General features: G+C 41.9%; 2 protein-coding genes across 2 annotated transcripts; one reads left to right on the plus strand and one right to left on the minus strand.

Moving 5' to 3' along the window:
* Nucleotides 1–639: 639 nt before the first annotated feature.
* LOC130691820 (myosin heavy chain, striated muscle-like) lies at nt 640–23242 on the plus strand. Its single transcript, XM_059497625.1, has 25 exons — nt 640–759; nt 830–1534; nt 1633–1771; nt 1861–2093; nt 2162–2434; nt 2495–2746; nt 2809–3018; nt 3079–3462; nt 3519–3740; nt 3800–4021; nt 4086–4253; nt 4317–4559; nt 4624–4833; nt 4909–5151; nt 5224–5433; nt 5490–5795; nt 5864–6106; nt 6192–6440; nt 6611–6706; nt 6777–6839; nt 6918–6998; nt 7089–7133; nt 7205–7397; nt 22923–23099; nt 23164–23242. Exons 2-24 carry the CDS (start codon nt 875–877, stop codon nt 23024–23026), a joined length of 5049 nt encoding a protein of 1682 aa, XP_059353608.1. The 5' UTR covers nt 640–759; nt 830–874; the 3' UTR covers nt 23027–23099; nt 23164–23242.
* LOC130691823 (uncharacterized) lies at nt 9268–14414 on the minus strand. The gene is made up of 3 exons (XM_057514813.2): nt 14287–14414; nt 12204–12500; nt 9268–12100 (listed from the first exon to the last, which is right to left on the minus strand). The coding sequence occupies exons 1-3, from the start codon at nt 14308–14310 to the stop codon at nt 9374–9376; spliced, it is 3048 nt and encodes a 1015-aa protein (XP_057370796.1). The 5' UTR covers nt 14311–14414; the 3' UTR covers nt 9268–9373.
* Nucleotides 23243–23468: the final 226 nt, after the last annotated feature.

The following is a 23468-nucleotide window of genomic DNA, read 5'->3' on the forward strand; positions in this document are numbered from 1 at the left end:
GTGTTAAACATTGCGTACATGTAGTTGAAAAGTGCATGCATGAAACATTCAGTTACAGACTTATTCCGTGAGTTAACGTTAAACTATCTTTCCCCATCTGTTTGGCCTTGAACCTTTTAACTTTGTTATTCCTACACTTGGATCATTATTAGTGAATGCCATTAACTTTTAAATTAGCAGCCATAGGTTGTCACACTTTTAAGGATGTTCTTGAATTCGATATGGTTGTGGTGGTAACAAATAATGGTGCTTGCAATCTATGCAAACCTGAAACAAATGAGGATCTATTTTACTCTGCCATATTGGAACACGAGGTCAAAGTGTTGGACTGACATTCGTTTGTTTCAGGCTAGCCGACCAATCGGCATATGAATACTATTTTGGGCGGCAATTAGTCAGTAGTTGTCCTTTCTTTGGCGTAACAGGTCGTTTCGTTCCTAGTGTCTCACGTTTCTGAGTGTGCCAAATAGGTAAGCCTTCCTATCCTTGCCATGTATTGTGGTGTACTTTTCGTTGATCAATTTAAGGAAAACTGCCAGTTAAGTTAAAATTGATCTCTTTTGGTGAATTTCGAAGTATTGTGGCCAATGAAACCGTGAATTGCTAAATGACATGATAGTTTCCAAGTAAAACAACCGTAAGCTACAATCTTACATTTTAGAAGCTAACATGCTTATCCCCAAGAGGCTTTACGTGAAATTGCTATTTTTATGGTTGTTTCCATTTGCTTTGTAGTATTCTGGCTGGAAAGGCAAATTTGTAAGGTCTTGATGATATCATTTAAGTCCAAATTTAGTGTTCATTCTGTATTTAAATTATCTTTCTGCAGGCTTGCCTATGGCTTTCAGCAACCAATACACCAAGTCAAAGTAATATGGAGAAAACATTCTTTGGGTTCCCACAACCCAAGTTTATGACAAAAAAACCTCGCCAGGAAAAGAGCAATGGGCCTGATTTACCATTTATCACTTGTGTGGTTAGTTCATCACCACAAAATCCTTCTTACTCGGAAACTCTGAAACCTGATGCAGGATTAGAAGAGTCTACTCCTCAAGAAGCTATATTTAGCTCCCATGTCCCCAGTATCTTTCAGCATCCTTTCAATTCGCCCACTGTATCTGGTGCAAATCAACCTTTTTCGCCTTCAAGCCTTCCCGCCGAATTTCCTTTTACCTCAAGAAGGAAACCACCAAAAACCTTTGTTACCAAACCTGTATTTCCTGTTTCACCTGTAGTGGCTTCATCGCCAAGTACACCATCACAACCGGCAAGTTTGGTTTCCAACAGTGACGTAGAAAAACCTGTTATCCATAGGCAACAATTGAACGCTTCGCTTCCGAGTTTTTTCCATCGTACGTCTTCAGAGTGTGTTTTTACACCGAAACGAAATCAAATCAAAGTCGAAATAAACCTTGAAGATCCTTCCCCAATACCATCTCCCACTTCGTATGCTGAGGGCAATACTAGGCGTTTCAACACAAAATCACTTTTTGGCGGAGGTGGCTTTTCACGCGTGACAGGCGTGAACTCTGAGGTACAGCATGGTTAATGAAAAAAATATTTTTTTTGCAATAATTTTCATAGCCTTCTGAATACTATATTTCTAAGATTAATTATTGCATTCTTTTCCAGGAATTATCTACTGAAACTGGCGAACAACGGGCTGAACATGAAAATGCTGCAGCAAAAGAGTTCGAGGTTTCTGAGCACTCAAGCTTCTACCGGTTGCCGTTCCGTGATAGGATGAATGGGGAAAAATATGTTGAGGAAGGTAATTATTTATATTTGACCTGTTAGAATCAGATGAAGTTCTTTGTCTATTGTCATAGAAAGTATAGGTAAAATATTTGTCTTCTCCAGAACAAACGAAAACCAAGACGAACTGGGTAGATGCAACAAAATCTGACGAACGCAAAACTTCATTTGAAAGTAAATTACAAGCATTTACTAGCCAATTGCTAGCAGCTGCTGAGGAGGCACAGTCAACTGTCAAAGCCGAAAATGAATTCTTAAAAAAAGAATTAACCAGAGCACAAAAACACATTGTTAATTTGGAAGCGCAGTTTGATCAGTTGGAAAGAAACCAATCAGAGGTATGCTTGTCTTGTTCTAAAATCTTGCGCATACTAGAAAGGTGAAAAATTTTCTTTGTAATTTAAAGGCTATAAAGAAAGCCAATCATTTGTCGGTAGAGAAAGAGACTCTTAGGGACCATCTTCGAAATTTGCAAGAACAATTATCTGCTACCGAGGAAGAACTTGGGAAGAAACAAGGCCAATATGAAGAGATGGGTTTACAGTTAGCAGATAAGGAGCGACGCCTGAATGTGACCCTAGATAACATCAAATCACTTGAGGAACTGACGCGTTCATCGGATGAACGCGTTTGCGAGCTGCAAACCCAACTGCAACTGGTTTTGACCGATCGGACAGCTGTAATTGTCCCCCTTCAATTTAATTTGGTTAACAGGGATTACATGTATATTTTTTTTTAGGCGGATGAGAAAATTGTGACAATGTCTGAACTAGTAGATAGCCTCCGTGAGAATATTGTTGCATTGGAATTAGCGATGTCCGATGCCGAAAAAAAATTCCAATCAACCCTGAGTGGTTATCAAGACCAACAAGAGAAACTTAAAAAAGAAATCACCTTTTATCAAGAAACTGTATCTGCCTTAAACGACACCCGTAAAGAATATGACACCGTAAAAGGCGAACTTGGAAGCTGTAGAGAAGAATTGTCGAAGGTAAGCGTGCAAGGATTCAACAGCCCTTGGATTTTTGCTAAGGTTTTTTTTTCTGATTCCAGATAAAAGCAGATTCACAAGCGGGCTTGGAAGAGAATTTCAAACTTAAAGAACGTCTTGATTGTCTCAGTGAACAATACGCGACTTGTGAGCAATCTTCACGCGTAGCACAAGAAAACATCTCTACGTTGGAGAGAACAATCAGTAGTCAACACGATGAGATTCAACAGCTTAACCAGCGTTTGGAAACTTCTTCTACTGAGCTCACTAATGTATGCCATTTGTCTGATTGTAAAATATTCGATTTTTACTCTTCATATTGCCTTATTTAGAGCAGGGAGGAAGTGACAAACCTTTCGAAAGAACTCGAAACGTTGCGTCGTCAGACTTTCTCGTGGCAAAATCGTTTGAGTGCCTCCGAAGAAAAATTTCAGCTTGAGTTAACCAAAACGCAACAAGAGCTCAGTTGCGAAAGATTAGCACACAGTGAAACTAATGTATCCGTCATGGCAGTTTTCATTGAAACCAGAAATATCGTGGAAACTCAAATAAAGGAGTTGGAAGGCAGTGCAATCGTGGCTGAATGCGAAAACGATGCAATGAAGAAAGAACCTGACGGCGAAAGGGAGGCAGTTGCCGAGGAAAAACTCTGTTGGGAACTATGCAAAGATCACCTGGAAGCATCCCTTCGTCTACTTTCAGCCGAATTGTGCAAGGTAATTTTTTTCTTGAATTTTCTTTAGCAGAACTGTAGCATTAATGTCATTTTCAGGTTCGGAGTACTATAAAGACATTAAGTAATGAAAACGATTCGCTTAAATGTCAAGTGAATGGATTGCAAGAAAATATAAATGTCTCGAAATGCCAAATCGAATCATCTAAGCGAGAATTGCAAAACGAAAGAGTGTCGCATAATGAAACGAAATCCAGCTGGAAACAATGCAAGGATGAACTGCAAAATGAGAAAAAAGAACATTCGATTAATTTGTTGAAAGTAAGTGCAGATTGTGCTTCCAATTTTGTGGAAAACCTTATCTGAAGTTATTGTGTTAGATTCAGAATACCTTGCACGTATTGAGCGGTCAAAAAGCTTCACTCGAAGCTCAAGTGAATAACCTAGAAGAAAATGTAATTGCAGCTGAACGCCAAAATGAAACAATCAAACAAGAATTGAGTAGTGAAAGAAACGCCCATCATGAAACAAAATCTAACTGGAAACTTTGCAAAGAGCAATTAGAAGATGAACAGCGTCAACATTCCCTTGATCTTTCTAGGGTTAGTATTTTTTTAATTTTATTATTTGGTTTGCTCTTCCCAGTCTAAAATTCGTCATGTTTAGCTTCAGAGTGCATTGCAGACTATGAGCGATCAAAAGAAGTTTGTAGACGCCCAAGTAACAGATTTGCAAAGTAATTTGGTTACAAAAGGCCGAAATCATGAATCGATTCGCGACAAGAACCTTTCACTTGAGCGTCAGCTGGAATTTGCTGCAATAGAAATATCCACGGTTAGTATAACTACTATACCAACCTTTGATATTTGTCATAATTACCTAACATCTTGTTTATAGCTTAGGGCTGAAATTCAAGAGCATTCTAACAGAAATCGTGACATCCAAGCACTGCTTGACGATATCCGAATGAAATCAGCATTGTCAGAAGAAAGCCTTCACGCAGACCTGAGTAAATGCCGCAAGGAACTGGATTCCCAGCAAGAATTGCAACGTGAGACTACGCGAAATTTGACGGAAACTCAGTTTAAGCTCCGCACTACAGAAGATATTTGCAACCAAGTTATGCTGGAACGTACCAATGTAATACTGGTGTAATTTAGAAATGGTTTTCCCATGCGTTTTAAAATGTGCGTTTCTATTGTAGCTTCAGTCTGATGTAGCTCATCTTGCAAAAGGTAAATTGGAGAACGAAGAAACGATCAAGCACTTGAAAGTGAAAATAGCTGCCCTGGAGAAAAACGTTGATACTGTAACAGCAAGTGATGCCTCACTAAACCAGACTTTAGACGTTTATGAAGACTTTATAAAAGCAGCCCATCAAAAATGCCAATTGATGTTTGCAGAATACTTAGAGGTAAATTGGATGCAAACCCTAGTTTCACTACAAAATCATCGTACACAGCAATAAGTTAACTTAATTTTTTTTTAGGCTGCGCTAAATGCCAAAGAACTCACAGTTGAAATGAAAACATTGAATGAGAATTTTGAAACCATTTCAAAAAATGCCGAGAATGTTGACGAAGATTTGAAGAATTTCAATATTTCTTTTGAGAAGTTCCTTGCGTTGGAAACGATTTCTTCCCGAGAGATCCAGAATCGTCTAGTAACTGCAAATTCCCGACTTGCTGCATCGGATGAAGCACTCGAGAAGGCAGCAAACGAAAAGTCGTTGGTAAATATTTACACATATTTTTTTTTAAATTTTGTTGATGCATGAAATAAAGACATACCACGAAATTCCTAGCTAGAAAACGCGATCAGCTTGGCTTCAGCTGAAAAACTTGAACTTGAAAAACAACTCGAAGTGGCCAGAGAAAATTCGCTAGCTTCAGAAGCGATTCTCAAACAACTTCACAACCGAAACAGTGCTCTAGAAGAAATGAAAACATCCTTGGATCAACAGATCGTGGATCTTGAAGAACGTGTCCGCTCGGTAGAGGCTGAACTGGTAGTTGCAACACCATCACTTATGTTTTTGATCCTAATCTGAAAGATTTTTTCCTTTCAAAGGCAAATGGAAAAGTCCGAGATCTGCAAAATGATAAAATAGAATTAGAAGCTAAACTGGAGTCGCTTCATGATCAGTTGCAGACTTCACACTACAAATGTGAAAATGCAGTTGGAGTGTTGATTGCAGAAAAAGAGCAGCTTGCGGAAAAGGTCAAAACACTCACAGAAACCGCTACAAACTGGAAATCGTCAAACGAGAAATTCTGCGCTCGAAACTCAGCCCTAAAGAGTTCGCTTATAGCTTCAGGTCAGCAGATATCGGATCTCCATCAACGTATTAATACATTAGATACCGAACTAATCCTGGTAAGACGAAGTGCTGTTGTTTAGTTAAATGTTTGCAGTGATTGTTAATCCGAATATTTCAATTAAAGTCGAATGAAAAAATCAGAGATCTGGCAGTAGAAAAAACAAACCTAGAATCTCAACTGGGATCGCTTCGCCATCAATTGAAAGAGTCCCGAGAAAAATTCAACCGAGATCTGGAAAAATTGCGGCATCAGCTAGAAACCGAAAAAGCTTCCCATGAAAATTGCAAGTCGCGCCTTGCCACCATCTCCACTAGTCATCAGAAATCCATAAAGTTGACGGACGAGAAGAAACAGAAATGCCTCAAGGTATACATTTGTCAAGTAGATATAATTGCATCGTGCCCTATCACATGAGAAACAGTATTTATGCACTTTGAATTTCTGGTTCAAGGTCGCGGTGGAATTAAATCAGAGAACGTTGGACGATAAGGATTTAAATGATCTGAAGAAAAAAGCTCCATCACCACCGTTAGCAGTTACTACGACGAACGAAAAATTTCAGAGGCGTCCGTTAAGCGACCATCATCAGCAATTAGAGAGAGGCAAAGAGTCCAAAAAAAATAAGGCTATCTGTGGTACTCCCTTAATGAATCGCAGCCCCACAAATCGTTCCAGAGATACCGTAAACAATTCGACTAAGGTAAAGATTTCACAAAATTCCGTGTTAGTTTGATTTTACTAGCAGCTTCTACAGCAATTACTTTAATCACCAAACAAAATGTGATAGTTAAAACGGCCATTGTATGAGCTTGTTATGATTAAACCGTTATTTTCAATTCCTTTTTAACCCAGTGGTTTCCCTTTGCTCAGATTACAGATGTCGACAAACGTGACAGTAGACAAAACCACGAAGTACATGCATCGGTGACAGTTATTGAGGAATCTCCTCCTGCAGCTATTCGAAAGGTATGTTTCTTGTATAATGATCTCGGGTTTATCGTTTTAAACTATGGATTATTACAATTTTAACATTTAGACACGACCTCGGCGCGCTGTGGTTGTTGCCAATCGAAGCTTTCCTATCCAGTTGGAACACGAGGTTAGTTTTCATTCACTTTTCATATGACTTCTAAAGGCTCTATTCTTTTTTTTATCGTTAAAATATGGATTTTTCTAGTCGCCTAGCAGTTGCGACAGCAATGGACAAAGGGGAACCAAGAAACCCGATGAGATTTCATCATTTCGTGAACGTCGAAAGGTACAATTCTCTTTTATGCTATAATTAGTTGTGAAGAACATGTCTATTTAAAAACGGCTATTTAAAAAAGAGTATATTGTAATCTTTCAGTTATTTCTCACGCCGTCTCCTGGCCCCTCGCGTTCACCAACACAGGTACAGTGCCTGATTGCCTTTCTAAGACAAAACCAATCAAATATTATAAAATTTTCTTAACTTGTCAATAGAATTCAAGATCAGTTAACACTACACCTGCAAAGGCTGACAAAGAGGAATTGTCAGATCACGACGTCAGTGCATCGTCAACAACAAAGCCGTTCGCACCTGTCAGTAAGACTTACGCACGCAAACGTTTGTCAATGACAGCTCGTCTAGTCTCCGCCAACACGGCCTCGGCTCAACCCTCCAAGAAACCTCGCAGTAAGTGAAATTTCTTTTTATTTGCTTGCGTGTTGCTATCTATAAATCCGCCTTGGCATAGGAGCGACAAAATGATTAGGCGGTGTGTTCTTTTTTCCGACAAGAGGGACTTGGCACTGTGCCAAGAAACGAAAATTTATTGCCATCCATTTGTTTCTTTTTCGAACTACTTTTTCTCATTTTTTTTTTCCTGCTGTCATGTTCTTCAATGAACAAACGACGAGCGGATTTTATTGCGTTACCCCTATTAGCGATCGTTTTCTTTTCTTTGGTTTTACCCGGAAAACAATACAGTTTTTGCGTTGATTTTCTTGGGTTCGTGACGATATCGGTTTTGCGGATGGCAATCCATTTTTATTTTTTGATCGAGGGCACTTTTTAAAAAAATTGAAATCAACTACGTTCCGCTCTTATTGTGTAGAGTGTATTCCTGTTATTAGAAGGTAATGCATAAATTAATGGAGAGGGTACCAGATTGGTCGGACATTTTGGGGCAGGGGAAATAGATGGCCACAGGCCATACCTTACATTACACTATAGATCTAATCTTTGTAAGACCAATTGGGAGAAAATGGGAAAAGTGGAAAAGATATAGAAAATGCAACATATCTTTGATAACAATAGTTGAGCACGGCACCAGATATGGCCTTGCACACTGGTCATTCTGCGAGAGTTTGTTTTTGAAAAAATCCCGACCGATAATACAAGCAACAACAAACGAAGGGAAGGGGTGAAAAAAAAAAACTTCGATCAAGAAAGAATAGGCGATCCGTCAACTGCAAGGCAACACACACACACACGTTAATAGATTAACATTAACTGCACTCGCTGACGTTGCTACAGTATAAAATATCCGAATGCTGGAATGACCAAGAAGCGTAAGGCGCTGTCTGGAGAAATGATCCGATCAATAAAACAACAAAAAAAGAAACATGTCGAAAGTGTGTGAAAAAGTTGAAGGAAAGATGGAAGAGGTTTGTAGGAGGGGGGGGGGGTGGTTGGGTATCGTCAAAGTCGGGTGCTATTTACAGCGAACTAGAGTCAAGTCTCAAGATCCTGGGGCGGCGTAAGTCAACGTTGGCAAAGTTTTGTAAAGTTCTTGGTTTTGATTTTTCTTCTTTTCGCATCTTGACGTGATGACAAAAATTGCAAGACAAAGCGCACAAGTTTGATGTCCTCGTACTTTTCCTTTCGTATAAATAAAACAAGTCCGGGGTGAGAGCGTCAGTGTGTCATAACAAAAGCGATTACAATCAAGAGAATCAGATTCTACCACAGACCAGCTGGATGTCGTCCTCCTCCTGTCATTCTTTTTCTTTTTTATCCAACAAAAAAAAAAAAAAAAAAAAAAAAAAAACAAAGGCCGTCTTTCAGTCCCGTCTCGTCAAATTCGTAAAAAGAAAAAAAAAAGTCGAGAAAAAAAATATTGCTTCGTTGAGCTTCTGTCATTTTTGTAGTTTTTTGTATTTTATGAATTTTTAAAATTTTTAAGTTTCATGTCAAAGAGATGGTCGTTGTTTTTTTTTTCTTTTTTCGTCAGATTGTAAATTAGATATAATAATTATCGTCTTCGTAGTATGAGCGTTGTTTTTTTTTTTGTTTGTTTCTCTTTTACTCTGTGTCGTCTGACGTGTGTTGGCAACGTTTGACTCCGACACCCAAAATCGGAGCGTCTCGTGATGGGGCGTTTGAGGGAGGGAGAGTCGGGGGTTTGGGATGGGGGAGAAAAGAATAAATAAAACAAGGTTACAATAGATAGAGTGGGATGGGGGGGGGGAGAGCTAGGGAGGACTCGGCTGGAACAACAGTCTCATCATCAGCAGGGGAGTTTTGTTGTTATAATGATAAAATAAAAGATGGTATAGAAGGAGGTGGAAATTGTTTTTTTTTTTAGAAATTGAAAATCTGTTCCATCCGCATGGAACAGGGAACGGTGAAAAAGAACCCTTTTAACTCTCGTTTTTTTTTTTTTTTTTTTACTCCTCGTCCTGGCCATCGATCGTTAGTGCCGATCCGACTGTCAGTTCGACTGGACTCTCTCCTTCAGCTTCCACTTTTTGCTGTTCGTCTGATTTAGCGTTTCTCAGCCCGTAAACTTGACCCCGATTGTAGACGGGGAAGTAATTGGCTGCGCCGGGCACAGCGAAACCGGGAGACGAACCACCGTTCACCGGTGTCCATTCGTCGCTCTTGACGGCGTAACCGCCAGCGGCTGGCGCAGCAGCTCCAGCGTCGTAGGCGGGAGCTTGTTCTTGCTGTGGCTGTTGATCGTATGAGGGAGCGGCGGGAGCTACAGAGTAGCTTGCACCGGCATCGTAAGCTTGGGGCTGCTGTTGGGAATAATCGGGTTGAGAACCAGCGTCAGTGTAGGTCGGTGCTGGCTGAGCGTAGTCTGCTGCTCCACCGTAAGATGGCTCTTGGGGTGCGTACGATTGTTCTTGCGGAGCGTACGATTGTTCTTGCGGAGCGTACGATTGTTCTTGCGGAGCGTACGATTGTTCTTGCGGGGCGTACGATTGCTCTTGGGGAGCGTAACCGGCTCCAGCGTCGTAAGCTGGGGCTTGGGGAGCATAACCGGCTCCAGCGTCGTACGCTGGGGCCTGAGGAGCATAACCAGCTCCAGAGTCGTAAGCTGGGGCCTGAGGAGCATAGCCGGCATCGTAAGCTGGCGCTTGAGGAGCGTAACTGGCTCCGGCGTCGTAAGCTGGTGGCTGAGGTGCGTAACCGGCTCCGCTATCGTAGGATGGCTCTTGGGCAGAGTAACCGGCATCGTAAGATGGTGGGGCAGATCCGTAGCTGGGAGCCGGGGCGTAATCAGCGACTGGGGCCTGGTAGACGTGCACGGGAGGACGGACACCCTGGTAGATGATAATGGGTGGCTTGTGGTAGGCTTTCGGGGCTGGAACGTACACTCCCTTAGCTTTAGGTGGCTCGTAAGTGTTTCCTTTGCTTTTAGGGGCTTTGGGGGCCTTTCCGTACTGTCCTTTAGGTGCTTTAGGTGCTTTGGGGGATCCGTAAGATGCCTTGGGGGCCTTTGGTGCTCCGTAACCTTTAGCTTTAGGGGCCTTTGGTGCCTTTGGGGCCTTGGGTGCGCCGTATGAGGCTTTGGGTGCTTTAGGGGCCTTGGGTGCCGAGTATCCCTTAGCTTTGGGAGCTTTAGGAGCCTTGGGTGCCTTTTTGGGCTCTTCGGGAGTGATGTAAGCTTCGGGCTGCTGGTAGACGTGGATGGGCGGGTGTCCAGCGTAAACGATGTGTGGAGCTTCAGGTGCTTTAGGTGCCTTCTCCTTGGGTGCCTTGGGGGCTGAATATCCCTTTGCTTTGGGTGCTTTAGGGGCTTTAGGAGCAGCGTATCCCTTAGCTTTAGGTGCCTTGGGGGCCTTTGGAGCCTTAGGAGCGCCGTAAGATGCCTTGGGTTTCTTGGGAGCGCCGTAACCCTTGCTCTTGATCTTGGGCAAGGAAATCTTGGGCAGCTTTGGGGCACCGTAAGAAGCCTTGGGAGCCTTTGGTTTCTTGGGAGCGCCGTATGAGGGTGCGGGAGCGCCGTATGAGGGTGCGGGTGGGGCATAGTAAGGATCGGGCTGGTTGACGTAGACGGGAGCTGGGGCAGGTGGGGCGCTCAAGTAAAGAGGCTGAGTCGAAGCAACGGGATATGCTGGAGCCTGATCGTAAGCGGGAGCGGGCTGATCGTAGGAAGGAGCTGGTTGTTCGTAAGCAGGGGCGGCCGGTGCGTACGATGGTGGAGCTTGCTCGTAAGATGGGGCGGGTTGATCGTAAGCTGGAGCCGGCTGTTCGTAAGCTGGGGGAGCGTATGCCGGAGGAGCTTGATCGTACGATGGAGCTGGTTGTTCGTATGCAGGAGCCGTGGCGTAAGCCTGTCCAGAAGGAGCTGCTTCGTAAGCCGGGGCAGGTGCGGGTTCATACTGAGCCGGTTGTGGGGCGTAAGCCGGAGCAGGGGCAGCATCGTAATACTGCTGAGGAGGAGTGTAAGGAGCAGGTGCGGCTTCGTAAGCGGGAGCAGCAGGAGCATCGTACGCCTGTTGTTGGGGAGCGTAAGCCGAAGCTGACGGCGCAGTTTCATACGATTGTGGCTGGGGTTGCGGGTAAGCCGGTGCGGGAGCAACATCGTAAGATTGTTGTTGCGGTGCGTAAGCAGACGCCGAAGGAGCAGTCTCGTACGACTGCGGCTGGGGTTGCGGGTAAGCGGGGGCTGCGTCGTAAACGGGTGCTGGGGGAGCGGCATCGTAAGTTGGAGCCGGAGCAGTTTCGTACGGTTGAGGTTGAGGGTAAGCCGGAGCAGCTTCGTACTGTTGAGGTTGAGGGTAAGCCGGAGCAGCTTCGTACGGTTGCGGTTGGGGATAGGCCGGTGCTGGAGCGGCTTCGTATGCGGGAGGAGCCGCGTCGTAAGTCGGTGGTGGCGGGGGAGAGTAAGGAGCCGGAGCTGATGCAGCGTAAGACGATCCTGCATCATAAGCCGGGGCTGGTTGTTCGTATGATGAGGCGTATTGCGGGGCCGGAGCCGGAGCGTAATCTCCCGCGGGTGGGTGGACAACGTGAATAGGCGGCTGACTATCGGATTGGTAGATCAAGACGGGAAGGTCGTGATGAGGAAGTGGGACGTATTTGATGGGATGTTCAGCCTTGGGCTGTTTGTATTCGGGCTCGGGAGCTCCGTATCCGTATCCCTTTCCCTTTGATTTCTCCTTCTGTAATTGCAAAAACAATCAATTGAATGAATTTTTTTTTACTTTTGTTTCGACGGAGCAATTTTGTTTTGCCATTTGAAAGTGCTTTTTGTGAGGGACTCACCTTTGCCTTTGGCGGAAGAGGTGGTGGCGGGAAATAAATCACGGGTGGCTTCTCAGCCGTGTAAACAATAGGTCCGGCGTATTTGACTGGAGTAGGGGCCTTTGGTGCTTTAGGTGCCTTGGGAGCCTTGGGGGCCTTGGGAGCCGCATATCCCTTGGCTTTGGGTGCCTTGGCCGGTGCTCCGTAAGAGCTGGCAGGCGGAGCGGAATAGGAATCTCCATATCCACCGCCTCCTCCTCCTCCTTTATCTGCGCATGCTAGGTGAAGAGCTATCGCTAACGATAGCAACCATAAAACCTATCATCGAAAAAAAAAAAAAAAGAAAAAGAAAAAAAAAATTGTTAAATGAAAAATGAAATATTTAATTGATCGAATCATTATAGGCAAACGATGTAATGATCCTGTTTTATCATTATCGAAAGAAAAAACAAAAATATTTCATTTTCAATTTGTGGCGTTCGTTTTGTTGCTCGAGAGTAAAGGAGGGACGGGTGTTTGTTAAAAGAACCGGTTGAGGGAACACACAACCACTTCCGGAAAGATGGCCTCAAGCTCGCCGTTGACCGAATTGGCTCGATGCCATAGACACATACGCACACACAAACTTGGACGATTTTTTTTTTTTTTTTTTTTTTTTTTTTTAAAGGCTATACGGAATGTTTTTCGTTTTTTTTGTGTGTGTGTGTGCCCGTCTGTACATAGTTCTGTTGCAAGCAATCAGATAGGAGAAGGTCAAGGCTACCTGACTCGATGGCCAGGATGAGGCGGTTGTAGTGGCTAAAGGGAGAAAAGAGGGATAAGGAAGAGCAACAGGTGGAATAGAAGCCCCCTATGGCACAAGTCCCGGAGAAAAGAGGAAGAAGACCGACGCGGGCTTTCAACCTGCTGACCTAGTTACCTCACCTAAGCCGGCTCATTCCTCCAAAATTATACTAGGCGTGTGTGTGTGTCTCGTTTTTTTTTTTTCTCTTAAAGATTTTAAAATTTGAATAAAAAAAAAAAAAGCAAAGGATGATGAGGAGAGAAAAATGTGAAGCAGGACTTGCCCTCAGGGAAAGAGCACCACCCACTCTTTTTAGGCGATGAAGCGTGAACTTTTGTTTAAATGGCCTCAATTTTCATTTTTCTCGTTTCCATTTTTTTTTCCAATTCGAAAAAGATGAAAAAATTCAAATTTGGTGCCATTTACAATTTTTGTTTGAATTTCTTACTAGAAATGGACGCTTATGTTTTTCCTATTTTTTTTTTTTTTTTTTTTTTTCGGGTGAAACATTTTACTTGAATGCGAAAAAAGAAAAAGAAAAAACGATTTTCGACCTTGACTGAAGGGCACCTGTAAACTTGGGATGCGTGTGGCGCTTGTGGTTCGGGGTGGGGATGGGAGCCAGTATAGAGAGAATGAACAAAAATCCCGAAGACCCGTTAGTGCGTGGAATGGGGACGAGAGAGTCGAGGAGGAAGGCACGACTGACCGCAAGGTGTTTCCTACCTGATACCGTGTGTGTGTGCCTGATATGTACCGTTAGAACAAGTGCATCTTCTCTTGAGAAAGGGCGACCTGACCCACACACACGCACACACACGGAACAAGCTTCTTCCGGCGATGACCTTTCTTAACCCGTTTGTTTTATTTGTCTCTCTTTTTTCTGCGACATCTTCCCACCCAAAACACAAAAGGGAAGAAAGGCAATTAAAAATGGAAGAGAAAACAGTTAACTGTATCCACTGTGGACAGTAATTATTTTTACTCCTTTCCCTGCGGTTGAATTTAATTTAAAAATTTGAAGGGGTTTCGCAATTTTAATATTCCAACCACTTTTTGTTCGATGGCACACAATTCACTGATAATAAGTTTTGCTCTTTTTTTTTTCCAATCCCGCTACAAATGATAGGACCTATGCAGATTTCAGAAAAGAAAATCTTAGGAAACTCAAAAAAGAAATTGTTTTGAACGTTTTCAAATAAGCCCGCTCTTTTCTCTTTTCAAATCTTTTTCCTGCCCAAAAATGTTTGAACTTGATCGGACGGGATTCAAAATGGATTAGATTCTTCTTGTTTTTAAATGTGATTGATTCAAACTTACGGTAGTATATTTGGACCGTGCCATGATTCGGAGAGGTCGTAAGCCTCCACTTGATAAACACGAAACCACACTGACAACTAACTAGGTTGTCTGCCCTTCTGGGTGCTTTTATACTCTGCAACCTGTACGAGTCGTGGTGGCCATAGTATGTGCCTGTGTGTGTGTATAGGAGAACCCCCGGCCCTCCGCCGGTCTCTTCTGAGGAGGAGGGTGGAGGAGGAGTTACCAGGACGAGCACACACACACACACGCACACACTTGGTGTAAGCGCAGCAGCAACCGGCAATCACCAACCATCCTCAGGTGCGCTGGTGCTCATTCTTTGTAAAAGAAAAAAAAGAAAGAAAAATAGCCCACACGATTTTCTTGGTTTGATGCTAAAATGGTACGGTAGAAATTGCCTTATCATGTTACGTACCATTTTCCATGTTGATGGCCTATCGCATTTTGAGCTAGGGCTAAAACTTAATTTTTTTTTTTTTTTTTTTTTTGTGTTTGAATTTGATTTTGCCTGTCGCTGTACGTTTATAGCGCGAATGAATTGAATAATGTAGGAAACAACGGTTCATTTTGACTCGTCTGGGAATGATTGCCTTGAGCCATAAGGATCCCAAATAATCGTAATAACAGTCATAATAGTAAGAAGAATTCGTCGGAATATCTTTTTCATTTGGCTCGTCTTGTGAGCTAGAGAAAGCCGGACCAAAAGGGGGAAGAGGGGGGGGGGGGGAATCATTGGAACGTCATGTTGGGATTTGTTTGCAGTGTAGTAGCCATCCTCCATAGGACATAGCAGTCCCCCCCCCTCTCCTCCGCCTCACCTGCCCACCCTCTTTTGTGTGTCTGTGTGTTGAAATGGGCTGCACATAAGAAACCGACGAGCCAGAGCCCGATGGCAGTGCTCCACTTAGATTCCATTGGTTCTGGGACTCCAACCAGGAAGTCGATAAGAAGAAGAAGAAAAGAGAGAGAGAGAGAGAGAGAGAGAGAGAGAGAGAGAGAGAGAAAAAAAAAATACCGGCCATTTTGGCTGGGCATTATAGTCAAACGAGAGAGAGAAGAGGAAGCTTTTTCTGTTGTGTATGTGCTGTTTGGTTTCTTATGTTGGACGTGGGCAGTAAACACATACACGATGGCCTTGATTCCTGCGTCCCGATCCGGCCAGCCATCGGCTTGGCCCTCCGCTATTTTTCGAAGTTGTAAACTGTTAACTGTTTAGTTCGGCTAACAAATACGTCACACGTAGCGCCACTGTTGACTTGTCCCCGACTTGTTATGACGCCCATTTGGCCACTTTCTTTACCCCCCCCCCCCCCACCCTTTCCATCCGGATAGACAGTTTTCTATTAAGAATAGGACGCAACTGGACATCAACACAGGACGAAGGGTTGATTTCCAGTTTTCATTTCGAAAAGAAACAAGAAGAGAAACATGTTGTATACTAGCAGATATCGATTGACGTAATGGGGTCGCTTATGCGCAAAGAAGTTAATGCTATGAATATTTGTCCACCATTTGTCGGTTTATCTTGTTTCGTGTTTGGCATTGAGCCCATCCTCGTCGCGTTCGATGATGATGAGCAAACGAATTTCTTTTAAATTTAAAATTCAACCCTAAAGTTCAGAGGTCGGTCGTCCACCGAGTCGATTAAGATGAAGAGCAAAAGAGAAAACGAGGTGCTTTGTAATTTCTAACCGGCGGGGGAACGAGAACAGCCAAATAATAAAAGACGAAGAGATTCTGTTGCGCATCTCGTGCCCAAATGATAACCGAAATTTAAAAAAAAAAAAAGGCAACCCAAAAATAACAACAAAAGAACGTGCTATAATGTCTCATTGTTTTTCTTCCCCTTTTTTTCTTCCTTGACTCGTTTGTTGAGAAAACAATGGCTCACGATGGCGGCCTAATAATAAAAGAGGAGAACCTAATGGAAGGCAAAGCTTAGACGAGTTTAAACTTAAGATTTGCATTTTTTCATTCACGTCTGCTCTCCCCAGGAAATCTTAAAACTCGTCTGCGGCTGCTGCGATAATTTTCATTTGTACGCCACAAAAAAAAAGTCGTTGCACTCGTTCGGAAGTTTGATGGAATTTTTTTTTTTTTTTTTGTGAAACCAAAATGAGAACAAATGAATTTGACAGGCTTGTTTTTTTTTAATGTTTTTTTTTTTTTTTCCTTTCGTGTTTTACTATCGGAAACAGGGTTATGTGAATCCCACATAGCAAGTGAACGATGTCTTGCCTGAAATGATGGAATAACTACAGCGTAGGCTATAGACAGTGTAATGGCGCCCTATTTGAATTAGAACCAAACGAAAACATCTGCTTAGGGAAAACAGGGAGCGTTGTAACTTTAGTTTCCAATCGAAGTAGCATGGCGTTTGGAGTTATGTAGACCAAATATTGTACAGGCTTTTTTGCAACACGTTAGCACTCAATATTTTTTTTTTAAGCGACCGCTGCATTCCTGTGCGTTATGGTTTTCAGCTTTGCTTAGAACCGCATATGCCCGCTTTCCCCGTGCAGATGCTGACCAAGATGTCTTTGGAATTTTCCCGCCCCCACCTGCTACAGGAAATAATCGCAAAAGACAGGGCTATTTTTAAGAAAAGGAATTTGAGTGATTTCCCCCATTCATTGAGGACGGAACATCTATGAATGGATTCCATTAGAGAAACTGAATTCTCCCACTTGTCAAGTAGAGTGCATATCTTTTGTTGATTGGTCGGCCATTTTTCACCTTGTCTACCTCTTTACTGTCCGGACTAAAAAAAAAAAAAGAAGAAACGGATTTAAAAATGCCTTTAAAAAAATAAAAAAAGGAAATATATCACTTCATTAAAATAGGCGAACAGATGGGGGGGGGGGCGTCGACCACATTATTCCGCAGACGAAAAAGGCGTAACTGAAAATACCTGAAAAAAAAAAGAACTAGAGTAGGGTGAAGGAAAAGACGCAGTAGGAAGGAAATGTAGTCAATCCGGATCTGCATTCAGTTTCTATTTTAGCTCTCTCTCTCTCTTTCTCTCTTTTCATTGCGCTTCATCTGTTGCGATAGACGCCACAAAGAAAATAAGTGTGTCGTAATGGTTTAGATGAAATGGAGGACTTCGAAAAAAAGACAAAAAAAAAAAAAAAAAAAAAGAATGCAATATGGCGTATATGTAAACACTACGGGAAGGAGGAAAAAGAAATGTAAAAAAAAAAAAAAGCAATGAAAAAAAAAAAGAAAAGAAAATAAATAATATGTTTTCTTTTCTTTTTTTTTTTTTTTTTTTGGCGATGATCCCGGGGTCACGTTAATTCGCCCTGAAACCACGTCTCATCCGGCGCCTGTCCCCTGACGTCATTTTTATTTATACAGCCGAGGAGGGAAAAGGTGAAAAGGTATCCACCGTCTCACGGTGAGATGCTGATCTTTTCTTGCCCAGGGTTCACCAGCGCCGGTTCACCTTCCTACTTTACGGGCGTCTTATTATTTATTTATTTACATTTAACCTTGCGCACATACCTCGTCCTCCTATAGGCAACGGATTATTTAGCATTTTTTTTTAATTTGAAATCAAGCGCTGAATTTTTTATTCAAAAATTTCAGTATCTTTTTTAAAAATATTGTTGCCATCCCCTTTTCGGAATAATTCCTTGGGCTACTGCTACGCGCGTAGAGTAGATTACCTATATATTCGCTCTATTGAATCAGGGGTAGTACAGCTGAGACTGGAACTCGTTACATGTTGTTTTTTTTTTCTTCTTCTTTTCTTGCGGGGGAAATGAAGAGGAAAACAAGAACGAAAAAAAAAAAAATCAGCAGACGTTATTGTAGACTATTTCTAGTAGCCCTTTAACTGTAACGTAACAACACGTTAGAACAGCAGCGTACTCTTGTTTAACTCGTGTAAACTGGGACGTGTGTGGTCGTGCGGCCAGTCGATTTAGCGCAATCAAAATAACTGTTTGTGTTTTGTTTTTTTTGTTGATTTTTTATTTTTTTTTTTTTTTTTTTTTTACCTACGAACAGAAAAATAATGATAGTAGGAAAAAAAATTGAATATTATTGTCCGACGGGCTCGTATACCAATTTTTTGTTTGTTTTTTTTTTCAAATCTTTTGTGCAGGTACGTGTACAGCGCAATTTTGAACCCTTCTGTATAGGAGGTAAAAAAATTTTTTAACTGGACGACGTGCCGAAATGTAGGGCAGGATGTATTCAATTTGGCTCTTGCCATCGCAAAGATTTATGCATCGACATAAAAGTCACATGGTAACCCACACAGACGCACACGGGGGTGAGTTGAGGGTCCCTTTGAGGTTTTTCGGTTACTCAAAAAAAAAAATATCCAATTGAAAAGAAGGCTCCTTGTTTTTTTTGTTTTTTTTGTTCAAAAGTGGGCCGCCGCCTGGCTATATAAAATTCTGACTAGCTGTTATACGTTCTGTGAACAAAACAAAAAAACATCAACGTAAACCCTATGGTAAAAAAAAAAAAAAAAAAAGGACCAACAGTGTGGTGGGGCCGTTGGTTCGTCAGTCAAATGATTAGGTGTTGGCGTGTTGTGATTATTATCAAATATCTGGCGTACGTGCGGTTACGTTGCTTTTTCGTTTTACTATTACGCTTTCGAAAAGGCCATACACATTTATTTCGCCCTATAATGTTAATGACTCGCACCCAAGTACCGCTGTACAACATGCAGTAAATGCAGCCTCGAGCTTCCGCCAGCACAGTTTCGTATGGCGATTTTTTCTTATCGCAATTCTTTAAAAATGTTTCGGTATAGAAAGAGGTTATCCTATCAACGTTAACGTGATTATGTTGTAAAAAGAAGAATGATTTTCCGTAGCGTTTTTGTTCGGGGGGGGGGGGGGGGCGCGCTAACATTTGAATTTTTTTTAGGTGTAGCTCAAAACTATTATTTTGAACCTTCTCTCTTTTTTTTTTTTTTTTTTTAGAGGAATCGTACGCTGTCGAGGGCGAAACTGAGGGAAGTCTGAGAGCAGGTGGTAGAGGGAGGAGAAAGAATGCGGGATCAGGTGCCAAAATGACAGAGTCGGGGGGTTAAAAGAAAGGAGAGAAAGAGAGAGGATAAGGAGAGCTTCGCCCTTTGCCGTACGTTGAAGGATGTGTTTGGGACCTGCCGTGTATGTACAATGGGGCAGGTTGAAGAAGAAACGAAAGGCCCAGGTATTTTGGATTTGTACAAGAAGTAGATGGCGGGGGTTGATGGGGCAAGGTGAATAAGATAGAGAGGGAAAAAGAAATAAGACGAGGATAGAGCGGGGGGGGGGAGAAGTAAGGTGGAACAAGTGGATAACTGGAGAAAATGAGATAGAAAAGAGAGGGATGGTATGGAGGGGAGAAATTTTGTGTTTCTCTCTCGAAATGTAGGTGCAGGTTGTTGCTCCGGGCCAAGACCTTCACCTAGACCCGAACCATCACGTCAGCACGTTGCAAGTTGACCTACATCTTTTTTTTTTTTTTTTTGTTTCTTTCCGTCTTCTTTTTTCTCCAAAAAAAGAAAAAATAGAAGACGATGATTGCGAGAGCGCGCGCGCCGCTCCGGCCCCTTTTTTTTTTTTTTTTTTTTTTTTTAATTTTGCCTTTTGGTTATCGTCGCCTTAGATATAGAGGCCCACACTCGTACGCGAGGTGTGTTTGCTAATCAAATTGTTACACATATCTTGCTCTCTTCATTTTTTAAAAAGAAATCCCAAAACACATTTCGTCGTAATCCGCCTGAGTTATCCCTTTGATTCTGATAATGAGATTCTTTTTTTTTTTATTATTGGGGATGGGGGGGGGGGTGGACGCACGCGAATGAAAGTGAAATACATTTTTCACGTTTTTGTTTCATTTCTATTTTGAATGAAGCAAAAAATAAGGGAAAGAGAATAATCAAATCAAAACAGAAATGGTTCAAAAGTTCGCCGACCCTATTGTGAAATAAGAGGCGGCCGCTAGGAGTTGTGACTGGGTCACAGCTTTGCGGAAGGCGTCACTTTATCCGGTATTAGGAAATACAATATCTCTCCAATCCGCAATGACCTTCCATTTCAGATATTTTTTTTTTTTTTTTTTTTTTTATAAACAGGAAATGCGAATTTGTTTTCTTATATCTTCAACTTGCAAATGCCCACATTGAACACGAACCACAGCCAAAAGAACGTGACAGATTTTTTGCTGTTGTTGACGTTTCAATTTATTACGTCTAATTAAAAACAAGAAAAATGCAAATCGCTTTGCTTTTGCCGTGTAATTGCATAATGAGAAAAAGAAAAAGAAATCAGGATGAATGGGGTTGTCGGCGCCGCGGCGTCTACAACTCAATTAGTTGGTAGCAGCTCATTCCCGACTTTTAAGATGAAGGTTAAATAGGCAAAAAAAAAAAAAAAAAAAAAAAAAAGGGGGGGGGAGCGGGAGATGGGAGTGTACAGGTAAACTGAGAGAGAGAAAAAAAAAAAAGGACGAACAGGGGGGGAGAGTGAAAATGGGGGGATTCTTGTGATGTGTGTCTTTATATTCTTCTTTATTATTCCACGTATTTTTTTTTTTTTTCGTTCTTCTTTGCGGTGGAAAATATCATTAGAGAAAACAATTTTTCAAGAGGCTTTGGTATTGGCTCTCTCTCGGTCAGCCATCACGACACGGGGCAGACGAGAAAGAATGTTCTCTCTTTCTCCTCTCTTCATGATGCGCTTCTCCTGCATCTTTTTTTTTTTTTGTTTTCTCGATCAGAAAAATAAAAACAACAAAATGAGGAGACCCGTTTGTTTTGTTTTTTTCTGAATGGGAACAAATCCCCGGGAGCCATTCGACGACGCGCTCGCAACTGGGCGGCTGACCTCCTTCCTAATACACCGACGAGTTCTTTTTTTCTTTTCCTTTTTTTCTTAATTTTCTTCTCTCTTCATCCCTGTTAAAAAGAAGCCGGTAACTTGAAAAAAAAAAAAAAAAAAAAAAAAATTTCAAAATATCATCACACGCAGTTGTTTTGTGTCCTTCTCTATTTCATCTTGTTTCAAAAGAGAGACTCGTCATTTATATCGTGTTTTTTTTTTTGTAACATTTATGACTTATTCAGAAAGAAACCGGTCCGAATTCTCCGGTGCTACCCAACCGAAGGCCGCGATATATTCGATGTTTTTTTTTTTATATTAATGAATAATCGTAAGTTCTTAGTATTTCGTCGGGGGAGGAGGGGGAGAAATGATGGCCAGGAAAACTAAAAACGAATTGTGTCACCTGATTCAGGTTTAGTTTTGCATGGCCAAGAATTTGCACTTTCGAAATTCCTTTTTTCTGTTTTGTTTTTTTTTTCGACCCAACGCAATGTCAACTATTTTTATTCGAAATGGTATGCAGCCTTCCTACACCCTCGTTTCTCTATAATGCGTCATTGCCGGCAGCCTTAAAGGCAGCTTCTTTTTTTTTTTCGAAAGGAAAAACTCACATAGCGGAAGCCAAGAGCCGGTAATGTCAAAATGAACAGTAAAAAGCGGGGAATTCCAAAAAAAAAAAAAAAAAAAAAAAAAAGAAACATTAATTATGGGTGGGGGGGGGGGGCGGAATGGTGGGTGCATCGTCATTGTCGACTTGCTGGACTTGTGCAGCCGACGCTGAGCGATAGCAACGGCCCAATGAGCACTAGGTCGTTCGTCGCTTATCCAAATTTGGACGTTTGGAACTTGGAGGAGAAAAAAGGAGGTTCCCTAAAAAGCGATAGAGGAAGAAAGAGAGAGAAGCATCAGAGTCAAGGCTGACATTCAAAGAAGCATATGTGCTGACGAGGTCAGTCGGTCAACGAGTTTTGACCGAAGATGCACGGACGGAATATTTAAATAAAGAATATGGAAGATGCTCGTTGCCAGTACAGGCTGCAACCATCAAACTGGTCTATGCATTTTTTTTTTTTTTTTTTTCAAATGATTGGGTTCATTGCCATTTGATTTTTTTTTTTTTATTCCTTTCAAAAAATTTGTCGTTTACTAAACTATTTTCTTTTACCGGATTTCGTATTATTGATGGATTAACAAGATGTGACGAAGAGATATTGCGGAATTTTCCTGTTATGCGTCTTGCCGATGGCGCTACGATTTGTTTTTTAGTCCAGCGAGTCTCACAAGGCTTCGACTTGGCAAGTGTCTTAGAAGAACGTTAGACGAGTCACTGAGCTCGCCACTATTTTCTGTGCGAGATTCCATCATATTTTTTTTGTTGCTATATGACGATCGCAAATATCTTCTTAGAAATTAAAAAAAAAAAAAAAAACAAACAAACAAATCTTTTCAGAACGTAGTGGCTTTCGATAGAGTACTGTGTGACTTCTGCCGTGAATTTTTGCTTGCGCACGGTCATCGAGCACGAAAGACGTTGCAAAGGCAAACTGGAGAAAGTAGGAAGCGTAACCTTTGTAACGGTTCTATAGGAAATCCTGGAACATGTAGCATACACGTCCATATCTGGACGCTCGTATTTGGTTTCTCTCTGCCTTTTGGCGTGTTCATGTTTGTCTTTCAACCACCTACATCTTCACGTCTACCCCTTTTTCTATCCGCGTCTTGCTTTTGTTTGTTATGGGGGAGTTTTCTCGCTGGTCTGTTCTCTTTTTTTCTTATTGTTTTTTTTTTGTTTTTTTTCAGTCTCAACCCCTGTTGACTCGCCCTGTTGCGTGTGGCCAGACTTGTCCAACTCATTCCGACGAACGAAACCAACAGGAAGTGAAAGCTCTGGCGCAACTTGTTAAAACGTACCCTTCTTTCTCCGACAGACGAAATCGCTTGAATTTTTTTGGCAAATTGACAAGGACGTACATCCTTGTAGGTTCCTCCTTTGAAAACAATTCAAAAGACACGCCTTACTAATATTTTTTCATATTCATAGACATCGTCTCGTTGTTAATAGCCCGTTGTTTCACATGGGGTCGACCCGCCTCTGATTGGCTGCTTCACCTGCCAGGTGTGTATCAAATCAAATCACGGCCAAGAGGATTTATGTAGCGCACATCATCCGTTCGCAACAGTTGGGAAATGACGTTGCGAAAAACAAAACAAAAAACAAAGTAGGGGAGAAGAATACCATCCATCATGAATGGGAAAAAAAAAAGCGATGGGATGGTGTAGCAACCTCATTAGAGTGATTGTAATATCTACCTTGAAGTCATAAGGAAATAATGAAAGGATATATAT

This window comes from Daphnia carinata, chromosome 1, assembly GCF_022539665.2.
Source record: "Daphnia carinata strain CSIRO-1 chromosome 1, CSIRO_AGI_Dcar_HiC_V3, whole genome shotgun sequence".
Classification (NCBI taxonomy): domain Eukaryota; kingdom Metazoa; phylum Arthropoda; class Branchiopoda; order Diplostraca; family Daphniidae; genus Daphnia; species Daphnia carinata.